Source organism: Pelodiscus sinensis, chromosome 6 (assembly GCF_049634645.1).
Source record: "Pelodiscus sinensis isolate JC-2024 chromosome 6, ASM4963464v1, whole genome shotgun sequence".
Lineage (NCBI taxonomy): Eukaryota > Metazoa > Chordata > Testudines > Trionychidae > Pelodiscus > Pelodiscus sinensis.
The window spans coordinates 41,645,807-41,668,336 of NC_134716.1; the positions used below are offsets into that span (position 1 = coordinate 41,645,807).

The following is a 22,530-nucleotide window of genomic DNA, read 5'->3' on the forward strand; positions in this document are numbered from 1 at the left end:
CCGGCGAGTTTAGAGCCGGGCCCTGCTCCAGCACTATGTGGAGCTGGGTCTCTCCCCGGCTCTGCGTGTCCCCTCCTCACCGCCTGCCGCCCATGCGCGGCGTTGCACGTGGGCGGGGAGGACGTGACGTCATGGCCTGGGATTTTGAAACCCGCGCGAGGCACGTGGCGGGGCCTGGCTGGCTCCGGGTTCAGCCTCCGGGGCCTGAGCGTGGACCCTGGCCCCGCAACGGGGAAAGAGAAGGTGGGAACCGGCTCGTGCGGTGGCGAGGAAAGGAGAGGGGTGGGGAAAGGGGTGGAAGGAGAAGGGGCTTGGGAGGGAAAGGCACCAAGGGACAGGGGTGCGGGGGAGAGAGACAAATGCCAGGGGGCCAAGTGCAGACCATGAGGGAAAGGGCAGGAGGGGAGGTGTCAGTGGGAGGGGGGACAGGGTGATGCTGGGAGAGGAGAGGAGAGGGGAAGGGCACTGGGGGCTGGAGGGGGAGGTGCTGGGAGAAGCCTTGAAAGAAGGGGTGGGCATGAGGAAAGTCAGGATGGAACAAATTGTGTGTGAGGGCACAGAGGGGCAGGAGGGGAATGGGGCAGAAACTGGTGAGGGGGTGGGTATTAGGGGAAAAGGAGACACCAGGAGGGTGCAGGGCTAAGGGAAGGTGCAGGTGCCAGGGGATTCTGGGGTGAGGAGGAGGGGAGAGCTGGCCACCGGAAGCAGAACTGGATGGGGGAATCAGGGCAGGCTGGGGATATTGAGGGGCTGGTGGAAGCAGGGCTGCCGTGGGGTGCGAGGTTGGGGGCAGGGAGCTGGCCGGGGAAGATGTGGGCGGGGTGGGAGAAGTGGACGCAGGCAGCAGGGCTGGCCAAGGGAGATTGGGAGGAAAAGAGGGGGAGAACTGGCTGCCAGGGAGGGGAATGGGGGAAGTGGGGCTGGCCAGAGGCGCAGCAAGGGGAGCAGGGGGGAGGAATGAATCGGCCTGCAGGGAGTGGGACTGACCCGACCCCGTTCCCCTCTCCCCCCCCCCCACCCACAAAGCACGAGTTAGTCTGGCACAGGGATTCTACTGTGGTTACCCCCCTCCCCCGCCACACACACACAAACCCCTCGAGTAGTTGCGAACTATCTGGTTGGTAGACACACTCATGCAGCCTGAGCACATTTACCAGCCAGGCAGTTTGAAACTACAAACTGATACATCTAGTAATAATACAACTTACCTACTGAGAAAATACCAGACATGTTATATGTCTGGTATTTTCTTCGTTTGTTTTTCATGTGTTAATATTTTTGGGCTGCAAAAAGCAGAACTGAAAAAAAGGGTTCCAATTAAAGTAAAAAGTTTGGGAAACCCTGGTCTAACCAGCTTTCTGTCTGTCTTACAGCCCATTTATCCAATCCATATTCCTTAACTTGCTGGCAAGAATATTGTGGGTGACCATATCAAAAGCTTTGCTAAAGCTGGCACTGGGAGATTTGGGAGGACCAGAAACAACTTATTTGAATATTCATAATTTGATTAATGGATATGCAAATGTGCAAATGAACATTACTGGTCCTCCAAAAGTTCGTGAATGGATTTACTGGTCCCCGTGTCAAAAAGTTTGGGAACCCCTGTCCTAGATTATTGAAGTATTCTCTCTCTGATGTCAAGTTTCACAGTGTTATACCAGGAGGCGAGGGAAAGGAAGCTGTGTTTAGGCCTGAAATTGTAGACTTACTCAGATTTTAGTAGCAGACTACAGTTGTGACTTGTTACTTGTGTAGTGGAACACTAGATGAGTGCTACATGTATAGTATGTAATTCAAGTTCAGTGACAAAAACCAGAACTTTCTTGATTATTCCTGGAAATGGGAACTTTGTAGAGGTAAGTGGTGCATAATACTGTAGCATATGTCCCTCTTTCCTTCTCTTGGTCGCCCACCTCCCTAGCCAACAAATCCAGAGATGTTGATGGGCATGAGAGATTCTCATTTAGTCCTTTTTGCGGATGGAAGGTTGGCACAAAATGGAGTGTCCTTGAAGACTGATTTAGATAGGATAAGATAGAAAAATGATAATACTAAAACATGAGGACTCCAAAATAACGTATATATTTCTATTTTTCCCCCCTAGATAACATGGTTAGAAGGTCATTCCTTGGCACAAACAGTGTTTACTTGCCTATATATACATAATCCGGACTTCATAGAAGATCCTGCCATGAAGGCTTTTGCTCTGGGGATCCTTAAAATCTGTGATATTGCTAGAGAAAAAGTAAATAAAGCTGCAGTTTTTGAAGAGGTATGTTTCAGTATGACCTGTGATTACAGTCTGTAGCACTGTAACTATACATGATGCTTTACAGAAATTAAAAAAAATGGCTTGAAGAGCGAAGTTTATGACCACATTATTGTAGAATGGTCTGGGTGACTGGCTAATTTTTTTGAACAAAATATTACTGATCACCTAATTTCTCTTAAACTTTTTCCTGAATCCATTATTTTCTTTTTTATTTTGTAGAATACATGAGTGAGCAAATAAGAATGCTTTTTATTGATAAACAGCCTCTATATGAACAGAAAAGGTACTATAGGTCATAGGGATGTTAAAAACTAGTTGACTAGCCGATAAGCATTTGCTTATAGTTGAGATAAACCGCCTCCCCCCTTGCTGCCTCTCTGAGAGGCAGCAAAGGGGTGGGGAAAGGAGTACTTCAAAATGGCAGCATTGCACAGCTGTGCAGTGCTGCCACTTTGAAACCCCAAGGCAGTGTTTCAAAGGGACAGCCGCTGCACAGCTGATCCATTTCAAAGGGGCAGCCGTGGAGCCCTGGGTCAGCTGGTGACACCCCAGCTGATCCTTGGCTCCCCTCTGCATTTCCCCGGAACCTGGGATCAGCTGGGGATTCCCCAGCTGATGCCGTGTTCCAGGGAAATGCTGCATGGAGCCCGGAATTAGCTGGGGAGTCCCCAGCTGACCCCGGGCTCCACTGCCCCTTTGAAACACACAGCTGCCCCTTTAAAACGCCGCCTCTGTGCGTTTCAAGGGGGAAGCTGCTGTGGAGCCTGGGGTCAGCTGAAGACTCCCCAGCACTTCCCTGACTCGGAGCTCCTAGCGACATGCAGCATAGCATGGAGACTGGGGTCAACAGGGAACTGAGTCCCCCGCTGACCCTGGGATCCATGGCTTTGAAGTGCACATGGAGGAGAGTGGAAGTGCCTGTTGACAAGTTGATGGAAATTCCATTGACTAGTTAACTACAGGCAGTCCCCGAGTTACGCGGATCCAACTTACGTCGGATCCGCAGTTACGAACGGGACCCTCCCTCTCCCTGGTCTCCAGCAGACCAGGGAGAGGAAGCAAAGCGGCGGAACACGCGGGCAGCAGACAGCCCAGACGCGTCTGGGCTGTCAGCTGCCCGCGTGCTCCGCGGCTTTGCTCTGCTTTGCTCCCCATCCCCCGACCAGAGCAGAGCAAAGCAAAGCCGCGTCTGGGCTGTCCGCTGCCCGCGTGTTCCGCCGCTTTGCTCCCCGTCCCCCTGGTCTGCAGACCAGGGGGACGGGGAGCAAAGCAGAGCAAAGCCGCGGAACCTGGGGTTCTTAAGTTGAATCTGTATGTAAGTCAGAACTGGCGTCCAGATTCAGCCGCTGTTGAAACTACAGGCAGTCCCCGGGTTACGTACAAGATAGGGACTGTAGGTTTGTTCTTAAGTTGAATCTGTATGTAAGTCGGAACTGGCGTCCAGATTCAGACACTGCTGAAACTGACCGCCAGTTCTGACTTACATACAGAATCAACTTAAGAACCCCAGGCGTCCCCAAGTCAGCTGCTGCTGAAACTGATCAGCAGCTGATTCCAGGAAGCCCGGGGCAGAGCAACTCTGCCTGGGGCTTCCTGTAGTCAACGCTGGTCAGTTTCAGCAGAAGCTGACTTGGGGACGCCTGGGGCAGAGCAGCTGGGGTGCTGCCGGGTTGGTCCAGTAGTGCCCAGAGCGGGCGCTGCAGGACCAATCGGCAGCGCCCCAGCTGCTCTGCCCCAGAGTCCAAAACAAAAGCCTGGTCTGCTGGGGGGGGGGAGCACACTAGCTGCGCCCCCCCCCCCCCCCCAGCAGACCAGGGACACGGGGAGCAGAGCCGCAGCGGCAGCGGGGTGCCGCGCCTCTGAGGCTTTGCTCTGGCAAAGCCTCAGAGGCGAGGGATCCCGCCGCGGCTGCGGCTTCAGTCTGGGTGCCTGTGGTCTGCTGGGGACGGTCCCCAGCAGACCACAGGCACCCAGACTGAAGCGGCAGCAGCGGCGGTTCCCCTCGCCTCTGAGGCTTTGCTCTGGCAAAGCCTCAGAAGCGCGGGAACCCGCCCGGTGCCCCTGGTCTGCTGGAGACGGTCTCCAGCAGACCAGGGGCACAGGAGCAGCTTACGAATGGGGCTTTCTCGCCCCGACCTCCGGGGTGAGAAAGCCCCGTTCGTAAGTGCGGATCCGACATAAGTCGGATCCGCGTAAGTCGGGGACTGCCTGTAATCAGTTTCAGCAGCGGCTGAATCTGGACGCCAGTTCCGACTTACATACAGATTCAACTTAAGAACAAACCTACAGTCCCTATCTTATACGTAACCCGGGGACTGCCTGTAGTCAATTAACTGCATTTTAACATCCTTAATAGGTCAGTAGAAAACTATTAATATGGGGATTAATTGCCTGCTCTTGAAACCACGTGTATTAGATCATTAGGACTTTTTTTGTTTGTTTAGCTTTGAATTTTCTGGCCAGGATAAAGCAGCAATGATCTAACACTTCACATCTTCTACTCCCTTCATTCCCTCATATTGTACTGAGGGTCAGGATATCTCTTCCTCTTTGCTGATTGTTTTCCAGTCTTTAACAGATTTAATACTTTACTACTTTTTACAGTGCTTTGAGATTCATAGATGGAAAGTACTATAGTAGAATATTAATGCTGATATATATATTAAAATGAACTAGGTTGTAGGAATCTATACTGCAAACTATCCTTCTGAAATACTCATTGGTTGCTGCATAAGACCATAACTGCAGTTTTTGCAGTAGGTACAGACAGTTAGAAAAAGGATTGCTGCTGTATTTCAAACATATGTTTTTAGTGAAAGCACCTAATTGTTCCATTTTACATTTAGGAAGATTTTCAGTCCATGACGTATGGATTTAAAATGGCTAATAGTGTGACAGATCTTCGAGTTACAGGTAAAATTCAAATCATTTGAAGAAAAGAAAGAAGTAATTCCTGAAACTTTCATTTTTCAGCTCAGAGATCCATTTTAAAATGTGCACAACATATGAACCATTTCCATTATTATTTACATTATTTTCTTCCTATATATTCCATTCTGAAATTCTGATTGTGCATAACTTAAATTTAAAAAATGCTTGAATTAAAATCTGCTAATTTGGCTTGCTTGTAAAATTTGAGATTCACATAAATTTTGAATGATATAGTTTAAATAGTTTTAAAGCTGTTTTTATTTAAAGTCAGCATATTACATGCATGTGTATGATTTTTGCTGTGTTTTCAGTTGAATGCATGTAGAACAGGGATCCTCAAATTTCATTGCCCTGTCATCTCCTTCAGACAACAAAGTTACTTTCTGGGTGATGCTTACTGTTACGGTTAACTGGCAGGGGCTGGAGCAGCCTCCCATCTGCCACACGCAAGATGGTGTTCCAGCCTGGCTGGAGCAGCCTCCGCCAGCAGAAGGAACCCCCACTTCAGCCCTTCTGTTTGTCCTGTTTAAGGAGTTAACCAATAAAACAGAATGTTTAACTGGTTAACTGATTAAATCCCTAATATGACCCTGGAGAGGAAGGGGAAGGTTGGGCGGAGCCCAAGTCCTGCTCTCCTGGGTAGGAGTGGAGCTCAGGCTTCAGCCACAGATCTCAACCCTGGTGATGCCATTAAAATGGGGTTGTGACCAGTGCACCCTGTAAGCTATGTGCTTTTACTGCCACTCAGGAGAAATTCAGATGCCACCAGCTGATTAGCAGTGTACCCACAGCTAGATTTTTTTTTTAATGTATGCTGGTGGTGCACATTCACACATGGTACACATAAAAATTTATTCTGCACATGTGTGGAAAAGATTAGAGAGAACATTGGTTGTGGCTAGAGATGTTAACGTGTACCCATATACACGATTAACCGATAAGCCTGGGCTTATTGATTAACTTTTACAGTTACATGACTTTCTCCCCCGCCGCTTCTGTACAGCGGGAGCTGGCTTGAAAGCCAACTTCCAAGTTTACAAAAATAAGCATGTTTTAACATCCCTAGTTATGGCCTACTTTGGGATCATGACCAACTGTTGGAGAACAGTTGATATAGAGTCATGTAGATATAGAGTCATGGTCACCAACCAGAAGAGGCGTGCATCGGGGCTTTCCCTCCTCAGAGTGGGGAGTCGTCCCTGGAGGAATTCCGGCAGGAGGCAAGTGCAAGGTATTCCCTGCCCCCAGCAACACTCTGTCCCCTGATGCAGAACCCTTTCCCAATGGTACCCTATCCCCATTGGCACCCTGTCCCCTGCTGCAAAGCCCTATTCCCTGCCCCCCTGGTACCTTGTCTCCTCTCCCCTGGCACCCTGTCCCAGCACCCACTAGCACCCTTCCCCAGTACCATGTCCCCTGCTACCACCAGCACAGTTGGGCCACATTAGTGAGGATTGGGGGGTGGGTGGGTTGGAGGAGTTATTGCATCTTGCTGTGTGGTCCCAACTGACTTTTCTGTGGGTCAGTGACCACTGACTCAAAACAGGTTCCCTGCCCTTCTCATAAATTAAGACAATGCAGAAACTTTTTGTGTTTGATATAGTATTTTATTTAAAAATGAAGCTTCGCCAACAAACACCCTGTTGGGGACAAGACCCCATCTGGCAGCAGCATCATAACTCTCCTGCACACCCCTCCCCCCCCCCCAGACCTTAGATCTGAGCCTATCACACACTGGAACCCCCCGTCCTGAGCCCCTGGCATACCCCAACCCAAATTTCTGCACCCTCACATCCACAAGCCTGTGGCTTAATTAGTACCCCAACCCTCCACCTGACCCTAATATTCCCCTGCCTGGAGCCCCCTCCCGGAGCCAGTGTTCCCTTCTCCACCTCCTCCTTCATCCAAATATCCTCCCAGAGTTTACACCACTCACCCCTTCCCACACCCAAATCCCTCATTCCCATCCCAGAGCCCACATATCCTGTGTCAGCCCAGTGAGGGTACGGCTAGACTGCAGGAGTTTTTCCAGGATTCCAGAGAGATTCCAGGATTCCTGGAAAACTCTTCCGCATCCAGAGATGCATTTGTTCTTCCGCTTTTTTTAGTGGAAGAGCAAACTTGCTCTTTCGGTAATCCCTGTATTCCTCGTTCTACGAGGAATAAGCGGGCTTCCAAAAGAAGGGGTTTTTCTGACATTTGGTCCAGTCTAGACAGGCCAAATGTTGGAAAAACCTCTTCCTACAGAAGAATCAGAAAAAAAGCAGCAGTGTAGAGTGTATAAGGGCTGGGGATAGCAAGTTAAAGAGGAGGAGAATAGAGAGGGTGGGGCTTCAGGGAAGGGGTAGGGTCTTGGGAGAAGGACGGGGTGGTAGATCTTGGCTTGTTCTGACACTAAAAAGTGATCTTGGGTGTAAAAAGGTTGGAGACCACTGATATAGAGAGAATGAGAAAACTTAATGCATTAAGAACTTCTTAGTTTTGGACTAGTCTAAAAACTCTGAAATGCCTAGAATTGAAGATTGGCTGAGTTCCAGATTTAACCTTTGTCAAGCCAAATAATTCCATGTTATGTTGCAAAGCTCCATTTGTAAAGAAACATTCTTTATCACAGAGAATAATTTTCATGCAAAGAACTAGCTTTAATGCAGTGGTAAGGTTGAGAATTCAAACTTTTTTTTTTTTACAGAAACTTAAGTGGAAACTAAAACTTAGAGACCATTAGTCTCTAAACAAGTACACTTATTGGCTACGTCTACACTGGCCCCTTTTCCGGAAGGGGCATGTAAATTTCACCAGTCGTCGTAGGGAAATCCGCGGGGGATTTAAATATCCCCCGCGGCATTTAAATAAAAATGTCCGCCGCTTTTTTCCGGCTTTTAAAAAAGCCGGAAAAGAGCGTCTACACTGGCCCCGATCCTCCGGAAAAAGTGCCCTTTTCCGGAGGGTCTTATTCCTACTTTGAAATTTCATTTGAAGTAGGAATAAGACCCTCCGGAAAAGGGCACTTTTTCCGGAGGATCGGGGCCAGTGTAGACGCTCTTTTCCGGCTTTTTTAAAAGCCGGAAAAAAGCGGCGGACATTTTTATTTAAATGCCGCGGGGGATATTTAAATCCCCCGCGGATTTCCCTACGACGACTGGTGAAATTTACATGCCCCTTCCGGAAAAGGGGCCAGTGTAGACGTAGCCATTAAGTTAACTGTTTATTTCCACAATGTCTTCTAAAAGTTAAGATCACCCAATCTAATTGTGCACCTGTTCCCTCCTAACTTTTAGGCACCTTAGTTAAGGTGGAAACTTCTGGAGTTTGAAACCTGAAGCTCTGGACATCAGTCCTTTATTTACATTGGGTTTTTTTTAATATACACTTGTAGATCTCTGGAGTTTACACATTTGTTTTTCTGCAAGTATGCCCGGTCTCTGTGTGTCTCTGATATATATGTAACCTAACTGTCGGGCTGGTTCCTGAAAAGCACATACTCTTAGATATTGTATCTATTGTTAAATTTTGCAGTTTAACAACACTGATTTCTGAAATTGCATTTGTTTTGATGAATAATCCTCTTTGTGGTCCAGAAATCAGACAGGAAAGGTAGAGAGAGTTCCTTCCTTGAAACAGCTGGAGATAGGATAGATAGGTTCAGATTAGACAAATACTTTAGTCAGAAACTGATACAAAATCTGGAGTCAGGGATTAGGGACAGCACCTTTGTAAGCACCATCCCCCTTTTAACATCTGAGGGTAGGAATTGGACTTTTTGTAGATAGCGTATCCCTTGATATCACCAAATAGGTATTTATTGTTGATGACCTTTGGCTAATATGTGCTTCAAATATTTTAGACTTTGAATTAAGCTCACAATCCTCCTCACCCTTCTGTGTTGTATGTTTGCATCTGAGTTTAATGAGAATAATGTATTGGGGTTTTTTAAATGTCACTTATCCAGGCATGCTAAAAGATGTAGAAGATGACATGCAACGAAGAGTAAAGGTATTTTTTTGTTTCCTACTTTTTAAATCTGCTATAGAATAGACCTTAAGTAACATAGATTCCATTTATATAATTTGTATAAACATATTACTAGTATTTAAGGAACATTATTTTTGTAACTTGTTTCCAGTAGTATGGTTCAATGAAGGAAAACGATTTTTTTTTGTACGCATGTATTTGTTTGACACTAGCAGACTGTCTAGAGCAGTATTCAGTGTTGTTAGCGAGAACAGACAAGGATTATAGGTTTTTTCAGTAGGAATAGAAAGAATATTATGGTGTAGGAGGTCTGCTAGACTGGATTGAGATTTGGTAATCTAGATTTAATTCCTGTTCAGATACTATAGGACTGTAAAAAGACCCTCTGCATCAGTCTACTCATGGTGTGTGTATAGGATTGATTAATGTTTGTGGATCATTTATATAGTGATATATGCGATATAAATACATATAAATATAGTTACAAATCAATTTAAGCTAACATCTAGTCTTAAATTAGAACTGATTTTAATCTTATCTAATTTTAGAAATATCTAATCAAATGTTTTAACCTGTATATCTAAGTTCTTTTCTAAACAATGGCATTTCTTTTGCAATTTTATTAATATGTTGTGTTTCTAACTCCTTCAATTTAAGAGCACTCGAAGTCGACAAGGAGAAGAAAGAGATCCAGAAGTTGAACTAGAAGTAATGAACCTTTTACTGTTTTTTGGTAGACTGTATAAAATAGTTCATATTTCTTACATAAATGTTTTCAGTAACTATTTCTAGCATGTATCCTGAAAAAGGATAACATGTTTTACCATTGTTCTTCAAGAAAATAGAGAAGAATCTATTTCACTGTAATATCTGTAGGGTTGTTACTTTTATGGTAGCACTTAAAATGTTAAATTTGCATGAATTGTACCAGCTCAAGCAGCAGCAGTCCAACCAAACTTCCTGATCTCTCAAATATAATATGATGTGTGTTCGTGTTTTTTCTCTTCTGTGTTGGAAAAGGATGACTGGAGACTGTTGGTCCCATAATGTCATCAGTTCATTTCTTCAGATACAGTAATTACTTTGAAGAAAACTAGGCCAAATAAGTAGCAAACAGACTTTGAAGGCAGAGAGTAGAAAGTACAAGAGCAGTTTATAACATTTTTTTTAATTAAAAATATCCAGATTTTATTTTTTGAAGGGTTGACATGTGTTTAGTAACTTTCTCTTAACTTTTGGTACTTTTTTATATTGTTATAGCATCAGCAGTGCTTAGCAGTATTCAGCAGAGTGAAGTTTACCCGTGTACTACTGACAGTTCTTATTGCCTTCACCAAAAAAGAGGTACAAATATTTGAGATTTCTGCACTTACTCTGCAATCCTTTGAAATTTTGGGTGGTTTGTTTTTGGCTTTCCATTTTCAAAGGCAAAAAATTGTCCTTCGGAGTCTCTTACTCCAGTATCTCAACTCTGCAGCAGCACCATCAATTTGGAGACATGGGTGATCTCTTAAGAGTAGCAGCCCACTTTCCACGAGCACCAATATATTACTCACTTAATTCTTAAGAAGATATAGGATCTTGCACTGAAATATGCTGCTTTTCAGGCAATAACAAACTGTTGATGAGTCTGGAAAAATCTCTTTATGCAAATGAAACCTGAAAGATAGAGTTTCCCCTATTCCGTAAGTCAGGGGGGCTATCGTGAATTAGTGACTATCAGTAAAAAAATGTGTTTCTTCTCCCTTTTTGGGGTTCTTAATTTCTATCCTGGCTTCACTGATGGTTGGAAGAGGAAGGGATCAAGGCTTTGTAAATGGGCCCTCTGTTGCACTTAGAAATGGAACTAGCAGAATCTTGTTTGGGGAATAAAGCAATATGCTGTGTTTATTGTGAGTGCAGAATTCACTTACTGTCCCCAGCTACTAAAAATATCCACCATACATACATGCACTTCAACACACAATTCTATGAATAGGATATAATTACCAGCCTCAGTTGCTCATGCTAGTCCACTGTCCAAGTTGTCTAGACACAAGAAGGGGAGCCAAGTCATGTCTGCACACAGATGCTCATGGATGATGATCGTAGAACCAAAAGATCCAACTCTATAGTTTTGCATCCATCTTTTTGTATGTTTTAGTCCATAGAGCATATCTTATCCCACTGTCCCAGGGCACTGTTTGACCATGAGTCATCAATTAACAGCAGATGTGACTTTGATCTTTTTTGATGGGGCTTTTGTCTCTCTCTTTTCTGGGTTGATTCTCTTGCAGGGCCTCACCACATTGTTCTTTGGCCATCAAGTTGGTGCTGGCAGCTGGTCAGGAAGACTGATCCCATTACACACATATCTATATTCACACTTTTAAATTAGATTAAAGTGTGTGTGTGTGTGTGTGTGTAAACAGAGTTAAGGCAGTACAAAGTTTAAAATGGGGTTTCAGTTCCAATATGAGGTCATGTTTAGTTGTAATTTTTTTTAAATTGTAACAGATTCTTCAAAGGCAATTCTTAACAGGCTACTAACAAATTCATCCAAAAGTGGTTAACGCTGCTTCATTTATAAAATCTCATTCATTAAAAATTGGTCCACAATTCCTGAGGTTACATAGATACTAATGGGCTATGCCCCGTGATTGCTATGCTCGTCAACCCCCCCCCCCCTCTTTGAAGGTAGGTGTCTGGCCTGGCGGGAGGGTGCAGGAGTGGGCAGGGTTTCTGGCCTGAGGGCGGGGGACAGGAGTGGGCTGAGGGTACGGGGTTTTGGCTTGGGGGGTTTGAGATGAGGTCTCAGTAGAGGGGGTGAGGGTGCTGGGGCTGCAGGGTCTCGGCAGAGCGGTGAGTGAGGGGGCTGGGAGCCCACGTTGGTGCTCCAGCCGAGACCCCGTGCCCCCATCCCCCTATTCACCGTCCTGCAGAGCAGCAGAAAAAGCCTCTTTAAAGTACATCCCTGTGCTCCTGTTCCCCCAGCCAGGGGAGGGAAAGGGAAGCAGCAGCACACAGGGAGCCTCAGGATTTGGCCCCCCCTTGCAGGAAGTCGGCACTGTTGCTTCAACCTTGCTGAGGGTGGGGCAAGGCTAGAGCCCCAGTGCAGACTCCCTGCTGTGGGGGGAACAGGAGGGGGTTGAGCTGGTGAGTGAGGGGGCTGGGTGGAGGGACAGAAGCAAGGAAGCCTGCAGCAGGGCGAGCAGGGAGCTCACAGCGTCCTGCCACTGCGGACCATGCTGCCTGCGGGCCTCCCTCCGCTTCAGCTTCACCTGCGAGAAAGGCGGATAACGCACAAAGAGCCAGCACAAAGAGCCAGCCGGGCTTTCCCCTCCTCTCTGCAGCGATCCAAGCTCCCTTGGCTCTCCCAGCAGGAGGGTGCCGCACACTCCAGCACTCACTATAAAGTGCTGTCCCAAACTAAGCCAGGGGCCCACCTCGTTATCACCTCCTCCCCCGGCATTGCGGCATCACTGGGGGAAATCTCTCTCACTGTCACCTACTCTCCCCCCCAGCCTGTTGATGCTGACATGATGACATCATTCTGTTGTCTTGGAGGAACATTTATTTATATATATATATATATAGAGAGAGAGAGAGAGAGAGAGAATTCATTAAAAGGGTGATTTCATTCTTAAACTTACACTTCAACTCAGAGAAAATCAGGTGCAAGTATTTTAGATGCAGAAGAGACTAGAGCACATATGGAGGAAATTGCATTCTGAATTTAATCAGCAGCTATATAAATAATAGGATTAGCTATTATGACAGGGCTGTTTTAGATAAATATGTTTGTTTTCCACAACCAAATCCTGATATTCAGAACTGTTATGGGTGACTGCTGACAAACTGTGCCAGTTTCCTTCACGTGGTCAAATATTTCTCACTTTAAATTCTCCCTTTAGTTCATGGTTAAGATTGATTGCATTCAGGATCTGCATGGGAGTTTATTTTATAGCAGATCTGTGTTAAGGCATTGTGTTTAAGCCAAAACTACAGAAAGTGAATATTTGTCTTGTACTTCTTTTTATTGATATCAGTTTCTAGCCAGGTTAAGTTTTTTTGTTTTTTTTTTATCACAGTTCTTCTGTCTAATTTTTATAAATCTCTTAAATATGCTGTTTTAAAAATCTTACTTGTAATATTTATCTTGCATCAAGGACAGTTAACCCGTTTGTTCCCAGCAAGCAATTTAAACACATGCTTAATTATACTAATAGGTGCAGATCTCCTCAAATGTCAAAAAAATGGAATATTTCAGTATAAATCATTACCTTCTGATCAGCAATTTTCCATTAGGATTTTCTTAACAGCTTGAAGCAATTGTATGGACTTAAGCATCTATTAAATAGAACATTTAAGGACTCCTTATTTTCTAATGAGGGATATATTTATATTGCGAGAGACTATCTCTGTTACAAGCGTGCTTCTTTTATAAGCTGACAAAACTCGGAAGTTAGAGAATGTGCTTTTGACATATATTAACTTATCAGTGAAGTTTCAGTGGTTAAGGGTTATTGGAAGCTGTACAAAGCATGCACTGAACAGATTCAGGAAAACCTATTGGATCAAAAATGTAGTATGTTCTATTTTTTAAAAAATCTCATATCTGGGTTCTGATTTTTGGAATGGTTACGGAATTTGCTTTCATACAAATTTAGATCATGGAGAATGTGAAAATGTTTTATTATATTTTCCAGACAAGTGCAGTTGCAGAAGCTCAGAAGCTAATGATTCAAGCAGCTGATCTGCTTTCTGCCATCCACAACTCATTACATCATGGTATCCAGGCTCAGAATGATACTACAAAAGGAGGTAAGCATCAGGGTTAATAGTCCTCTCCTGCCAAAAACATAGTGTCCTTGCAATAATCTGGCCCTTTCTCAAGGGCCACACTCAGGCAGGTTCAGAGTCTCTTCCCCTTCCAAAATCCTTTCCTGCTTGGGAACCATACTGCAGGTTTTCCATATTTTCTGGTGTTGGCAGCCTTCTATTTAAGGGGACATTCAGTCTGAGTTTCTGGTTTAAAAAACAAAAACAAAAAAAACTTTTTAAATAGTGATCTGTTGTGACTGCATCCTGGGTTAAGGTTTATTTTCAGTCCCTGCCCTATGGTGATTGACTTGTTCTGGGTCTAAAAGTCTTTGTGGACATCAAAGTCTTATCAGCTGTTTTTTCTCTGAGACTTTGTAGCAAGAATCAGCGAATTCCATAGCGTTGTTAACTTTTATAGAATTCTAGAAATGTAGGACTGGAAGGGTCTTCAGTAGGTCATCTACTCCAGTCTCCTGAACTGAGGCAGGAGGAATAAGTACTATCAGACCATTCCTGATAGCTCTTTTTCTTAAAAACCTCCAGTGATGGAGATTTCATAACCTTCATGGATAGTTTGTTCCAGTGCTTAAGTAACCTTACAGTTAGGAAGTTTATCCTGATATATGAGACTCATCTCTTATAGCAATGTATGCTCATTAGTTCTTGCCCTGTTCTCAGGGGTTATGGGGAACCATTTATCACTCTTCTCTTTGTAACATCCTTTTATATATTTGGAGAGAGTTACCAGTCTTCTCCACACTAAACTAATTTTTTTTATCATAGGATATGTTTTCTAACTCTTTAATCACTTTTGTTGCTCTTCTCCCAATTTATCCACATTTTCCAGAATTGTATACAGTACTACAGTTGAGGCTTTATTAGGTTACACTGGAAATCTGGCAAAGTTAGGAACTGAACTCTGATTCTCAGGAGTCCAAATCATGCCTTGAACACAAGAATAGACCTTTATACTTGTTTTGTAGCACAACAAAATAATTATCTAAGGAATCACCTCCTTTCCTGGTCAGATATACTAGATTCTCTGTTATGAAAGAGGTGATAGTGGTGGCTCATAGCATGGCATTTTTCATGAGAGCTCAGAAACTCTGGAACCAGCTCTTCCTGTTTCAAAATAGCCAAATTTCACAGAGGCAGTATGGGTATGGTAATATATTTTACATGGTTATAGCTATGCTACATGCAACACATTGCTTTCAAGAGTGCTAGAGAGAACATCCCTGGTTTTTGGGGAGAATGAGTATTTGCTTCCCAGAAGGCTGACAAAGTAGAAAGGAGTTTTTTATTGTGGCTGGTTGAGAGCCTGTTTGAATTACCATTGTAATGCTGCTGGGATTTTGCTGCACTAGAAAGGATGAGTTAGGCTGGCAGTCTATAGCCCAGAGCTGGGCAAGAGGCTGTCAGCAGGATGGATCAAGGCCCACCTAGCACTTTCATCTGGCCCACAGTAGCTCCCAGCTCCACCGCTGATGTGTTGCCTGGAAGCCACTGGGGAGGCGCAAGCCCTTTCATTTGCTGTAACAGTCGCCCAGCAGGCACAAGCCCTTTAAATTGCTGCTGTTAAATACTTCCACATTAAATAAATACTGGAGTGCATATACCGGTTGAACCTCTCTTAACCGGGACTCTCTAGGCTGGCAACATCGCTGGTCCAGCAGGACCACGGATGTTCAGGACCACAGAGCCCTGTGGAGGGCTGGTGGCTGGGAGCCCAGCAGCGTGGCTGGAGCCCAGTTGCGGGGCTGCCCTGTGGCAGCGAAACCAGGAGCACAGCGGCAGGGGTAGAGGCAGTGGGGCTGAGCCCAGCTGCAGGGCTGCTGCCTGGCAGCAAAAGCACCCAGAAAGACTGGGAGGCAGCAGGGTTGTGCAGCTGTGGGGCCTGCAGTGGGACTGCCCAGCAGCCCTGCTACTGCCCAGCTGTGCAGCCTCCTGGTGAGAGTAGGAGGCAGCGGAGCTGCTCTGGGGGGCCAGGAGCCTGACCACGGGGCTGCCTTGCAGTGAGGCCAGGAACCCGGGAGTGGGGCTGCCCGGTGGCACAGCAAAGAGTCCTGCTGCCCAGTGAGGCTGAAGCCTAAGCAGAGCTGTCATCCAGTGGCGCAGCTGGACCTCAGCAGGGCGGGCTGTCCCGTGAGATCAGGAGCCTTGCGGAAGGGGTCAGTGGCAAAGTGGGAGAGTGGCTGGGAAGCTGGCAGCCAGGCCATGGCTGATGGGGAGGATCGGTGGTGGGGAGGGAGAGCAGAAATGATCATCCTTGATCTAACAAAGTCTCTCATCCAGGACCAGTCAGGTCCCCACGGCGCCAGACGGGAGAGGTTCAACCTGTAGGATGTTCAGAAAATTGCAGAAAAAATGTTTTACATTTTCAAGTGTAGAAAGTAAAGATTGTCATTAGTAAAGTTTTAGATATCCATTGAAATAATTCATTATCTGTTTGATACTTTTTTTTTCTGGACCAATTCTTAATGGATATATTTTTAAATGATGTTTCTGCTTATGAGACAATAAAAGAAATTCACTATAGAGACTTAGGTTATGTCTAAACTGCAGGCTTTTTTCGGAAGAAGCTTTTCCAGAAGAGATCTTCAGAAAAAACTTCTTCTGAAAGAGAGCATCTGCACAGCAAAAGCGCATTGAAAAAGCAGTCTGCTTTTTTGAAAGTGAGCATCCATGCTGAATGGACACTATCTTGCATTTAAGCTGTGATTACTATGGACAGAGTGGCCGCCACTGTGCTTTTTCCTCTTTCCTCTTCTTTCGAAATAACTTCTGCCCCATCCACACATGCCTTTTTCTGAAAGGGTTCTTTTGGAAAAAGGCTTCTTCCTTGTAGAAAGAGGTTTACCAATGTTGGAAAAACCCCTTTGTTCTTTCGATTTTTTTTTTTTTTTTTTTTTTGAAAGAACGCGGTTTTAGTGTGGACGTCAGTGAAGTTTTTTGGAAAAATGGCCGTTTTTCCGGAAAAACTCTGCAGTGTAGACATACCCTGAGTCTTTACCTTAAGACAGTGGTCACCAACCAATAGATCGGGATCTAGTGTTAGATCTGGGAGCCTCTGACAGGTGATCCTAACTGGTTTGGCTGGGAGACTATCAAGGGCCTGCACTTCAGCTGCCCCTCCTCCCACTTCCCTGCTGCTCCTGCCGAAAGCTCAGAGCTGCGCCCGGGAGCCTCTTGCTTGTTGTGCAGAGTGGGGGAGGGGGCAGGGGGGCACTGATGTCACTGTCATGTGCGTGCGTGTGTGTGTGTGTGTGTGTGTGTGTGCGTGCGTTCCTTCCTTCCTTCCTACATGTTATAAGATTGTTCTCTGTTTATTATAATCAGAGTGAGAAGGGTGGGGCCTCGGCAAAGGGATGGGGGAGGGGTATTTGAGTTTGAGGTAGATCCTGGACTGGCTTAAATTCAAAAAGTGATCTTCTGCTTTAAAAGGTTGGAGTACCCTGCCTTAAGAGCTATTAGGAAAGATGTAGAAAGAACTTATTATCCTTGTAAAGAACTGATAGAAATAGAGCAAAAAATTACCACGATATGTCAGTCTTTAACTATCTACAATCACTGCTCCACTTGATTTTTTTTTTTAACTTGAATTTGTATAAGTCAATTTAGGTCATGAACTGGGTTAGGGTTCTAATCTGCCTGACACTTTTTGTCATGGGGGCAGGAAGACCACGCAGGATAGGGTGGATTCTATTTAATACTTAAACCTTTCTGCTGACCTGTGAGAGAGTGTGCTAACTGGATGGTGGTTGGTTGGTTTTTTGTGATGTAGATTATGTTCAAAAGAAATGGAGTAAGACCAGTGACTCATATTATGTAAGCCACAAGGGAGCCAACAGAGGGTAATGAATGTTAAGCATTATTAATCCTGGTGAATTCTGATTCTGAATCAGCCATTGAATAAAGTTTACACATACTTCATATTGATATCCAGTAACTAAGACCTGGATCTCTGATCCATGGGGGGGGGGGGAGAGGGGAGAGAGAGAGAGAGAGAGATCTGATCCATGTATTTCCCAAACTCAGTTAATTAAGAGTGAGTGTGTGTGTGTTCCTTCCTACATGTTATAAGATTGTAATCAATTGCTTTTTTCTTACATTTATGTTGGCCAGCTAAAACACCTGAAATTGATATCTTGACTGGTTACACCAGACCTGCTTCCCAAAACATGCAGCAAAAGCTATAAGTTTTATGTACTTTGTTTTGCTCCTTTACTCAAAATTGTTATGCAGATGCATATTGTAACTTGAATTCAACTTAAAAAAACAGCAACTCAAAATTTCTTAACCATAAAGTAGTATTACTTTTCTAGTTCTTTGTTGAATTCTGACAGATGGCTTGGTCAGCTTTTTGAAAAGAGGAAAGATTTGAAAACTTATTTTGCTGCATGAGGGAAATGTTATTTAAATCTTTCGATAATGGGAGGCTCGATAACTCTTTTTTACAAACCATGAGATTTGAAGGAGTCTATTTGTCATATGACGCCAGCATTAAAGAGACTTGGAAACATTCGCTATTTAGTAACAAGAGGTGCAGATTTACATTTCTGCTAAATATCACTAGCCTGAGAATAGTACAAAGTACATGATTAAATGAAGACCGTGAATCATTTGGGTTTCAGAAAGGCTTCAGGGTGTTCCCCTAGCCATGTGAGGACACTCCTCCCTTGTGTAAAGGGTTATAGTTGACATTTTTCTTTGTCCCATGGACTCTGATAAGGGTTAGCAGATCCAGGAGTGGGTAGCTTGATTAATCAGGATGCTGAAGATGCAAATCTTTTAAATGTGGTAAGGGTAGGTCTCTACTACTGCTTACATTGATCTAACTTACATTGCTCAGTGATGTGAAAAAGACATCCTCCTGAGTGATGTAAAATAAACTCTGTCCACACTGGTGGCTATGTGCAGCTTCACTGATGTCACTTCAAGTGTAAATCTGCCCTAAGTTATGGGGTGACGTTCAGACTATACAACTAGCTTGTAGAAAAATAAGAATTTTTATTCATAAGCTGTTTGTACTAATTTGCATGTTTAAATATTGAATCTCATGATAATTAATAATGAACTAATTAATATAGCTAGTAATCTAAATGTAATTGTCAATTTCATTTACAAGAGAAAATTATTCATTTAATGTTTGGAATAGCTTTCTTTCATAACCAGGATGACTTAATTTGGGTAAATAACCAGCAGATATTTAGTTTGGATAAATGAATGGTTTGTTTTATACTTGCAAATTTAAAAAAAATTCAGAAACCCCAAATCGCAAAATCTTTCATTTTCTGCCTTTTTTTTTTTTTTTTTTTTTTTAAGATCATCCTATTATGATGGGGTTTGAGCCTCTTGTTAACCAGAGGTTGCTCCCTCCAACTTTTCCTCGATATGCAAAAATAATTAAAAGGGAAGAAATGGTCAACTATTTTTCCAAACTGATAGACAGAATAAAAACTGTTTGTGAAGTGGTCAACTTAACTAATTTGCACTGTATACTGGTGAGTATGAATTCTGTGTATTATCTTTATTTAAACGGAGATAAGAATTTATCTGGATTGTTCAAAAAAGAATTATTTCAGTATATATGTTTATCATTGTCCCTAGACCCACAAAGGTTGTGTATTTAAAACTTCAGATTTTCCTGTCTTTTATAATACCTTCCTGAATGTTTGAAATTACATTTCTTCCTACTACTTAGTACTTTTCCTTTTAGCAAATACAGTATCTATTTTTTCTCTCCTATCCCCTTGTTCTCCACATCTTGCTAAAATTATTATTACAGATAATGATGGAACACAGTAGGGCTAATTAACTTGTGTTCCTGTTCTAATTGAAAAGTGAACTGCATCTACAGCAGGCTGAACACAATACAGTCCTTACCGAATTGAAGAAGATACTGACTTTTCTTTGCTTTTTTATTTCTTCCCAATAGTGAGCTAATACAATTTTTAGAATTCTGGTAAGCAAATACTCCACCCCCAAGTTATAGATTTAAATGAAGCATTTAAATCCATGGTTAATTCGATCCCTATTCAGAGACTGACAAAAATATGATTAAGCATAACAGAGACTTTTTGAAATTAAGGCCTATGAAAATTAAGGTAGGTTTCCATGTTCAGTCTGCATTTGTATTTTCTAACATTTCACTGAATTACAGAAGAGGCATGTGATTCACAAGGCAGAGTTCCCAGAAAGAGGACTAAAATCTTTTGAACGTAGCAACTTTCTATTAGACATGCTTTCTGTAATGCTAATCAACTTTTATGAAAATTATGAGTTTGAGTCAGACCTGTCCTTCATTTACACATCTCGAGTTTAAGATGACAATAACAGTCTGATAGTGTCTCTTTTTAAAAAATTTTATCATACTGTTGGTAGTTGGAAGGAATTTTAATAATTTTCTAGTTTTATTCAATATGACTTAAGATTTTTAACTCCTCTTGTAGTTTGAGACAAAGTCACGTATCAACTGAAAAATTTAGTAGTTGTTTTTAAGGTTATTCACACTTATTTCATAATAAAGAATTAACTCTTTTTTGTACTTTTTAAACTGGTATATTAACCTTCCTTCTCTTTCCATCCTAAATGTAAATTAGGATTTTTTCTGTGAATTTAGTGAGCAATCGCCTTGTGTTCTTTCAAGATCTCTCTTACAGGCAAGTTCTAGTTTATAATGAAATGTGTTTTACTTTTTTATAACAGCACTAGACTGAAATAATCGCTTTATTTAAGAACCAACATTGTTCTTGTTTTAAATGTTCAAATTATATAGTTGATATTAACATATTTATTAGTATGAAACATTTAAAATGAATTGAACTCTTCAGATTTTTATGTATCAAATATCTTTTTATTTTGAATAGATGACAGTCTAAATACAGTATTGATTTTATTAGCTTTTGATTAACTTGAGCAAATACTGTGTTTTAAAGATGATTATAAACAGAGTTAAATCTACTTCCCTTGAACTAAGCCAGGAGTTTGCAGATAACTCCTGTAAAATCTTTCCACTTGCGTCTTCCCTGTGCGGTGTCATTGTGGAGAGGTGTAGTGTAGACTGAGCAATGGTTTTCAGACTAGTAGTCATGACCCAGTATTGGGTTGTGGAATGTGTCTGCCCCCAGTACACCTACAGTAGGTGTTCTGGGGAAGGAATTTGGGCGGGACCAGACTGATGGTTTGGGAAAGCGATGCTGCTTAGCATACCAGCCACTCGAATTGCTGGTGATCAGTGGTGGTGCTAAAGCAGGCCTCCTGCCCATCCTGGCACCTCAGGCTGCACTGTGCCCCAGAATCAGTCAGCAGCAGGCCCAGCTTTTGGGGAGGAAAGAGTGCATAGGGCTCCACACAATGCCCCTTCCTTGAGCACTAGCTCTGCACTCCCGTTGGCTGGGAACCTGCTGCTGGCTGCTTCTAGGGCGCAGCATGATCTGCGGTGCCAGAATAGGCAGGAAGCCTGCCTTAGCACCACTGCTGCACCACTGACCGAGAGCCACTTGAGATAAGCCCCTCCTGCCCCAGCCCTGACTCACTTCCAAAGCCTGAGTCCCCTCCTACAACCCAAAGCGCTCATCCTCAGCCCCACACTAGAGCCCACACTATAGTCAAATTTTGTTGGGTCGCAGGCATCAATAATTTTCTTCAACTGGGTCATGGGAAAAAAGTTTGAAAACCACTAGTATAAAGGGCCACCCAATAGCTGAATATTATCACACAGAGGATATTTCTACTGCTATATCAGCAGCTGAAGGTTGGGAAAGAACTGACTGTTTGTAGCCTGTTCACTTCTCAGTGTTCTATTAAATAACACTCTAAGGGTTTTTTTGACTCAGAGTAAAATATCTTCTTCCAGCAGGCTTTTCTTTGAACAGCAGTAGCCAACTTCTGACATCTGGATGTCTTTGAACCTGGAGCTCATGGAAAAACATTTTTTGTTCGTGGGAAATTGTAAAATGCTGTTGTTTAAATTTTCCACAGAATATTTTGGTTTTTGAATGAAAACCCAAAAGCTATAAAAGTCTAATTGAATAAAACCTCAGACTTTATAATCTGTTCTCAAGAAAATGAAAAAAATGTTTTTTAACCAAAGATACAAAAATTACCACAAAATGTTTTTTCAAAACCAAGTTTTTCAGTGTTTGTTTTTTTATCAGAAAACAGGAAGATTTTAACCAAAATCAAAAACTTTTTTCATTTTGGTCAAAAAACCATTTTTTGCTGGAAAAACTGAGAATTTCTCTTAACTGTAAATGTTAGGCTGCAGGAGGAGGAGGAAAAGGAAGGTTCACCTCACGATGGCATTAACTTACACCCAAATGAAACATTATTCCTTGCCTACTCTCTGGATAGCTAAAGAGCATTGTTAGCAGGGTCTCATTTATTGTGTGATATATCACAGAACATATACAACAAGGACCCATGATTAGGGGAGTGGATGAAAAGAGGCAAGACAGTTATCAGAGACCAAAGCTAATACAAGGAACTGAAGAAGTTTGCAAGAGGAGCCTCTAACTTGCAAAACTTCTAAACTGCATTGAAATGAGTAT

The 22,530-nt window shown here is 43.3% G+C and overlaps 1 protein-coding gene across 5 annotated transcripts in view; it reads left to right on the forward strand.

The window, feature by feature from the left end:
- NAA35 (N-alpha-acetyltransferase 35, NatC auxiliary subunit) overlaps window positions 1–22,530 on the forward strand; it is a 53,404-nt gene that overhangs the window by 13,466 nt on the left and 17,408 nt on the right. For 4 of the 5 annotated variants that reach the window (XM_075931783.1, XM_075931787.1, XM_075931785.1 and 1 more), the window contains exons 6-13: window positions 2,105–2,272; window positions 5,119–5,185; window positions 9,153–9,196; window positions 9,833–9,883; window positions 10,436–10,519; window positions 13,864–13,978; window positions 19,304–19,482; window positions 20,581–20,640. In XM_075931783.1, the coding sequence (XP_075787898.1) occupies window positions 2,105–2,272; window positions 5,119–5,185; window positions 9,153–9,196; window positions 9,833–9,883; window positions 10,436–10,519; window positions 13,864–13,978; window positions 19,304–19,482; window positions 20,581–20,640 (768 nt within the window). The remainder of the gene's footprint in view (window positions 1–2,104; window positions 2,273–5,118; window positions 5,186–9,152; window positions 9,197–9,832; window positions 9,884–10,435; window positions 10,520–13,863; window positions 13,979–19,303; window positions 19,483–20,580; window positions 20,641–22,530) is intronic. The other variant, XM_075931788.1, reaches the window with a different exon arrangement.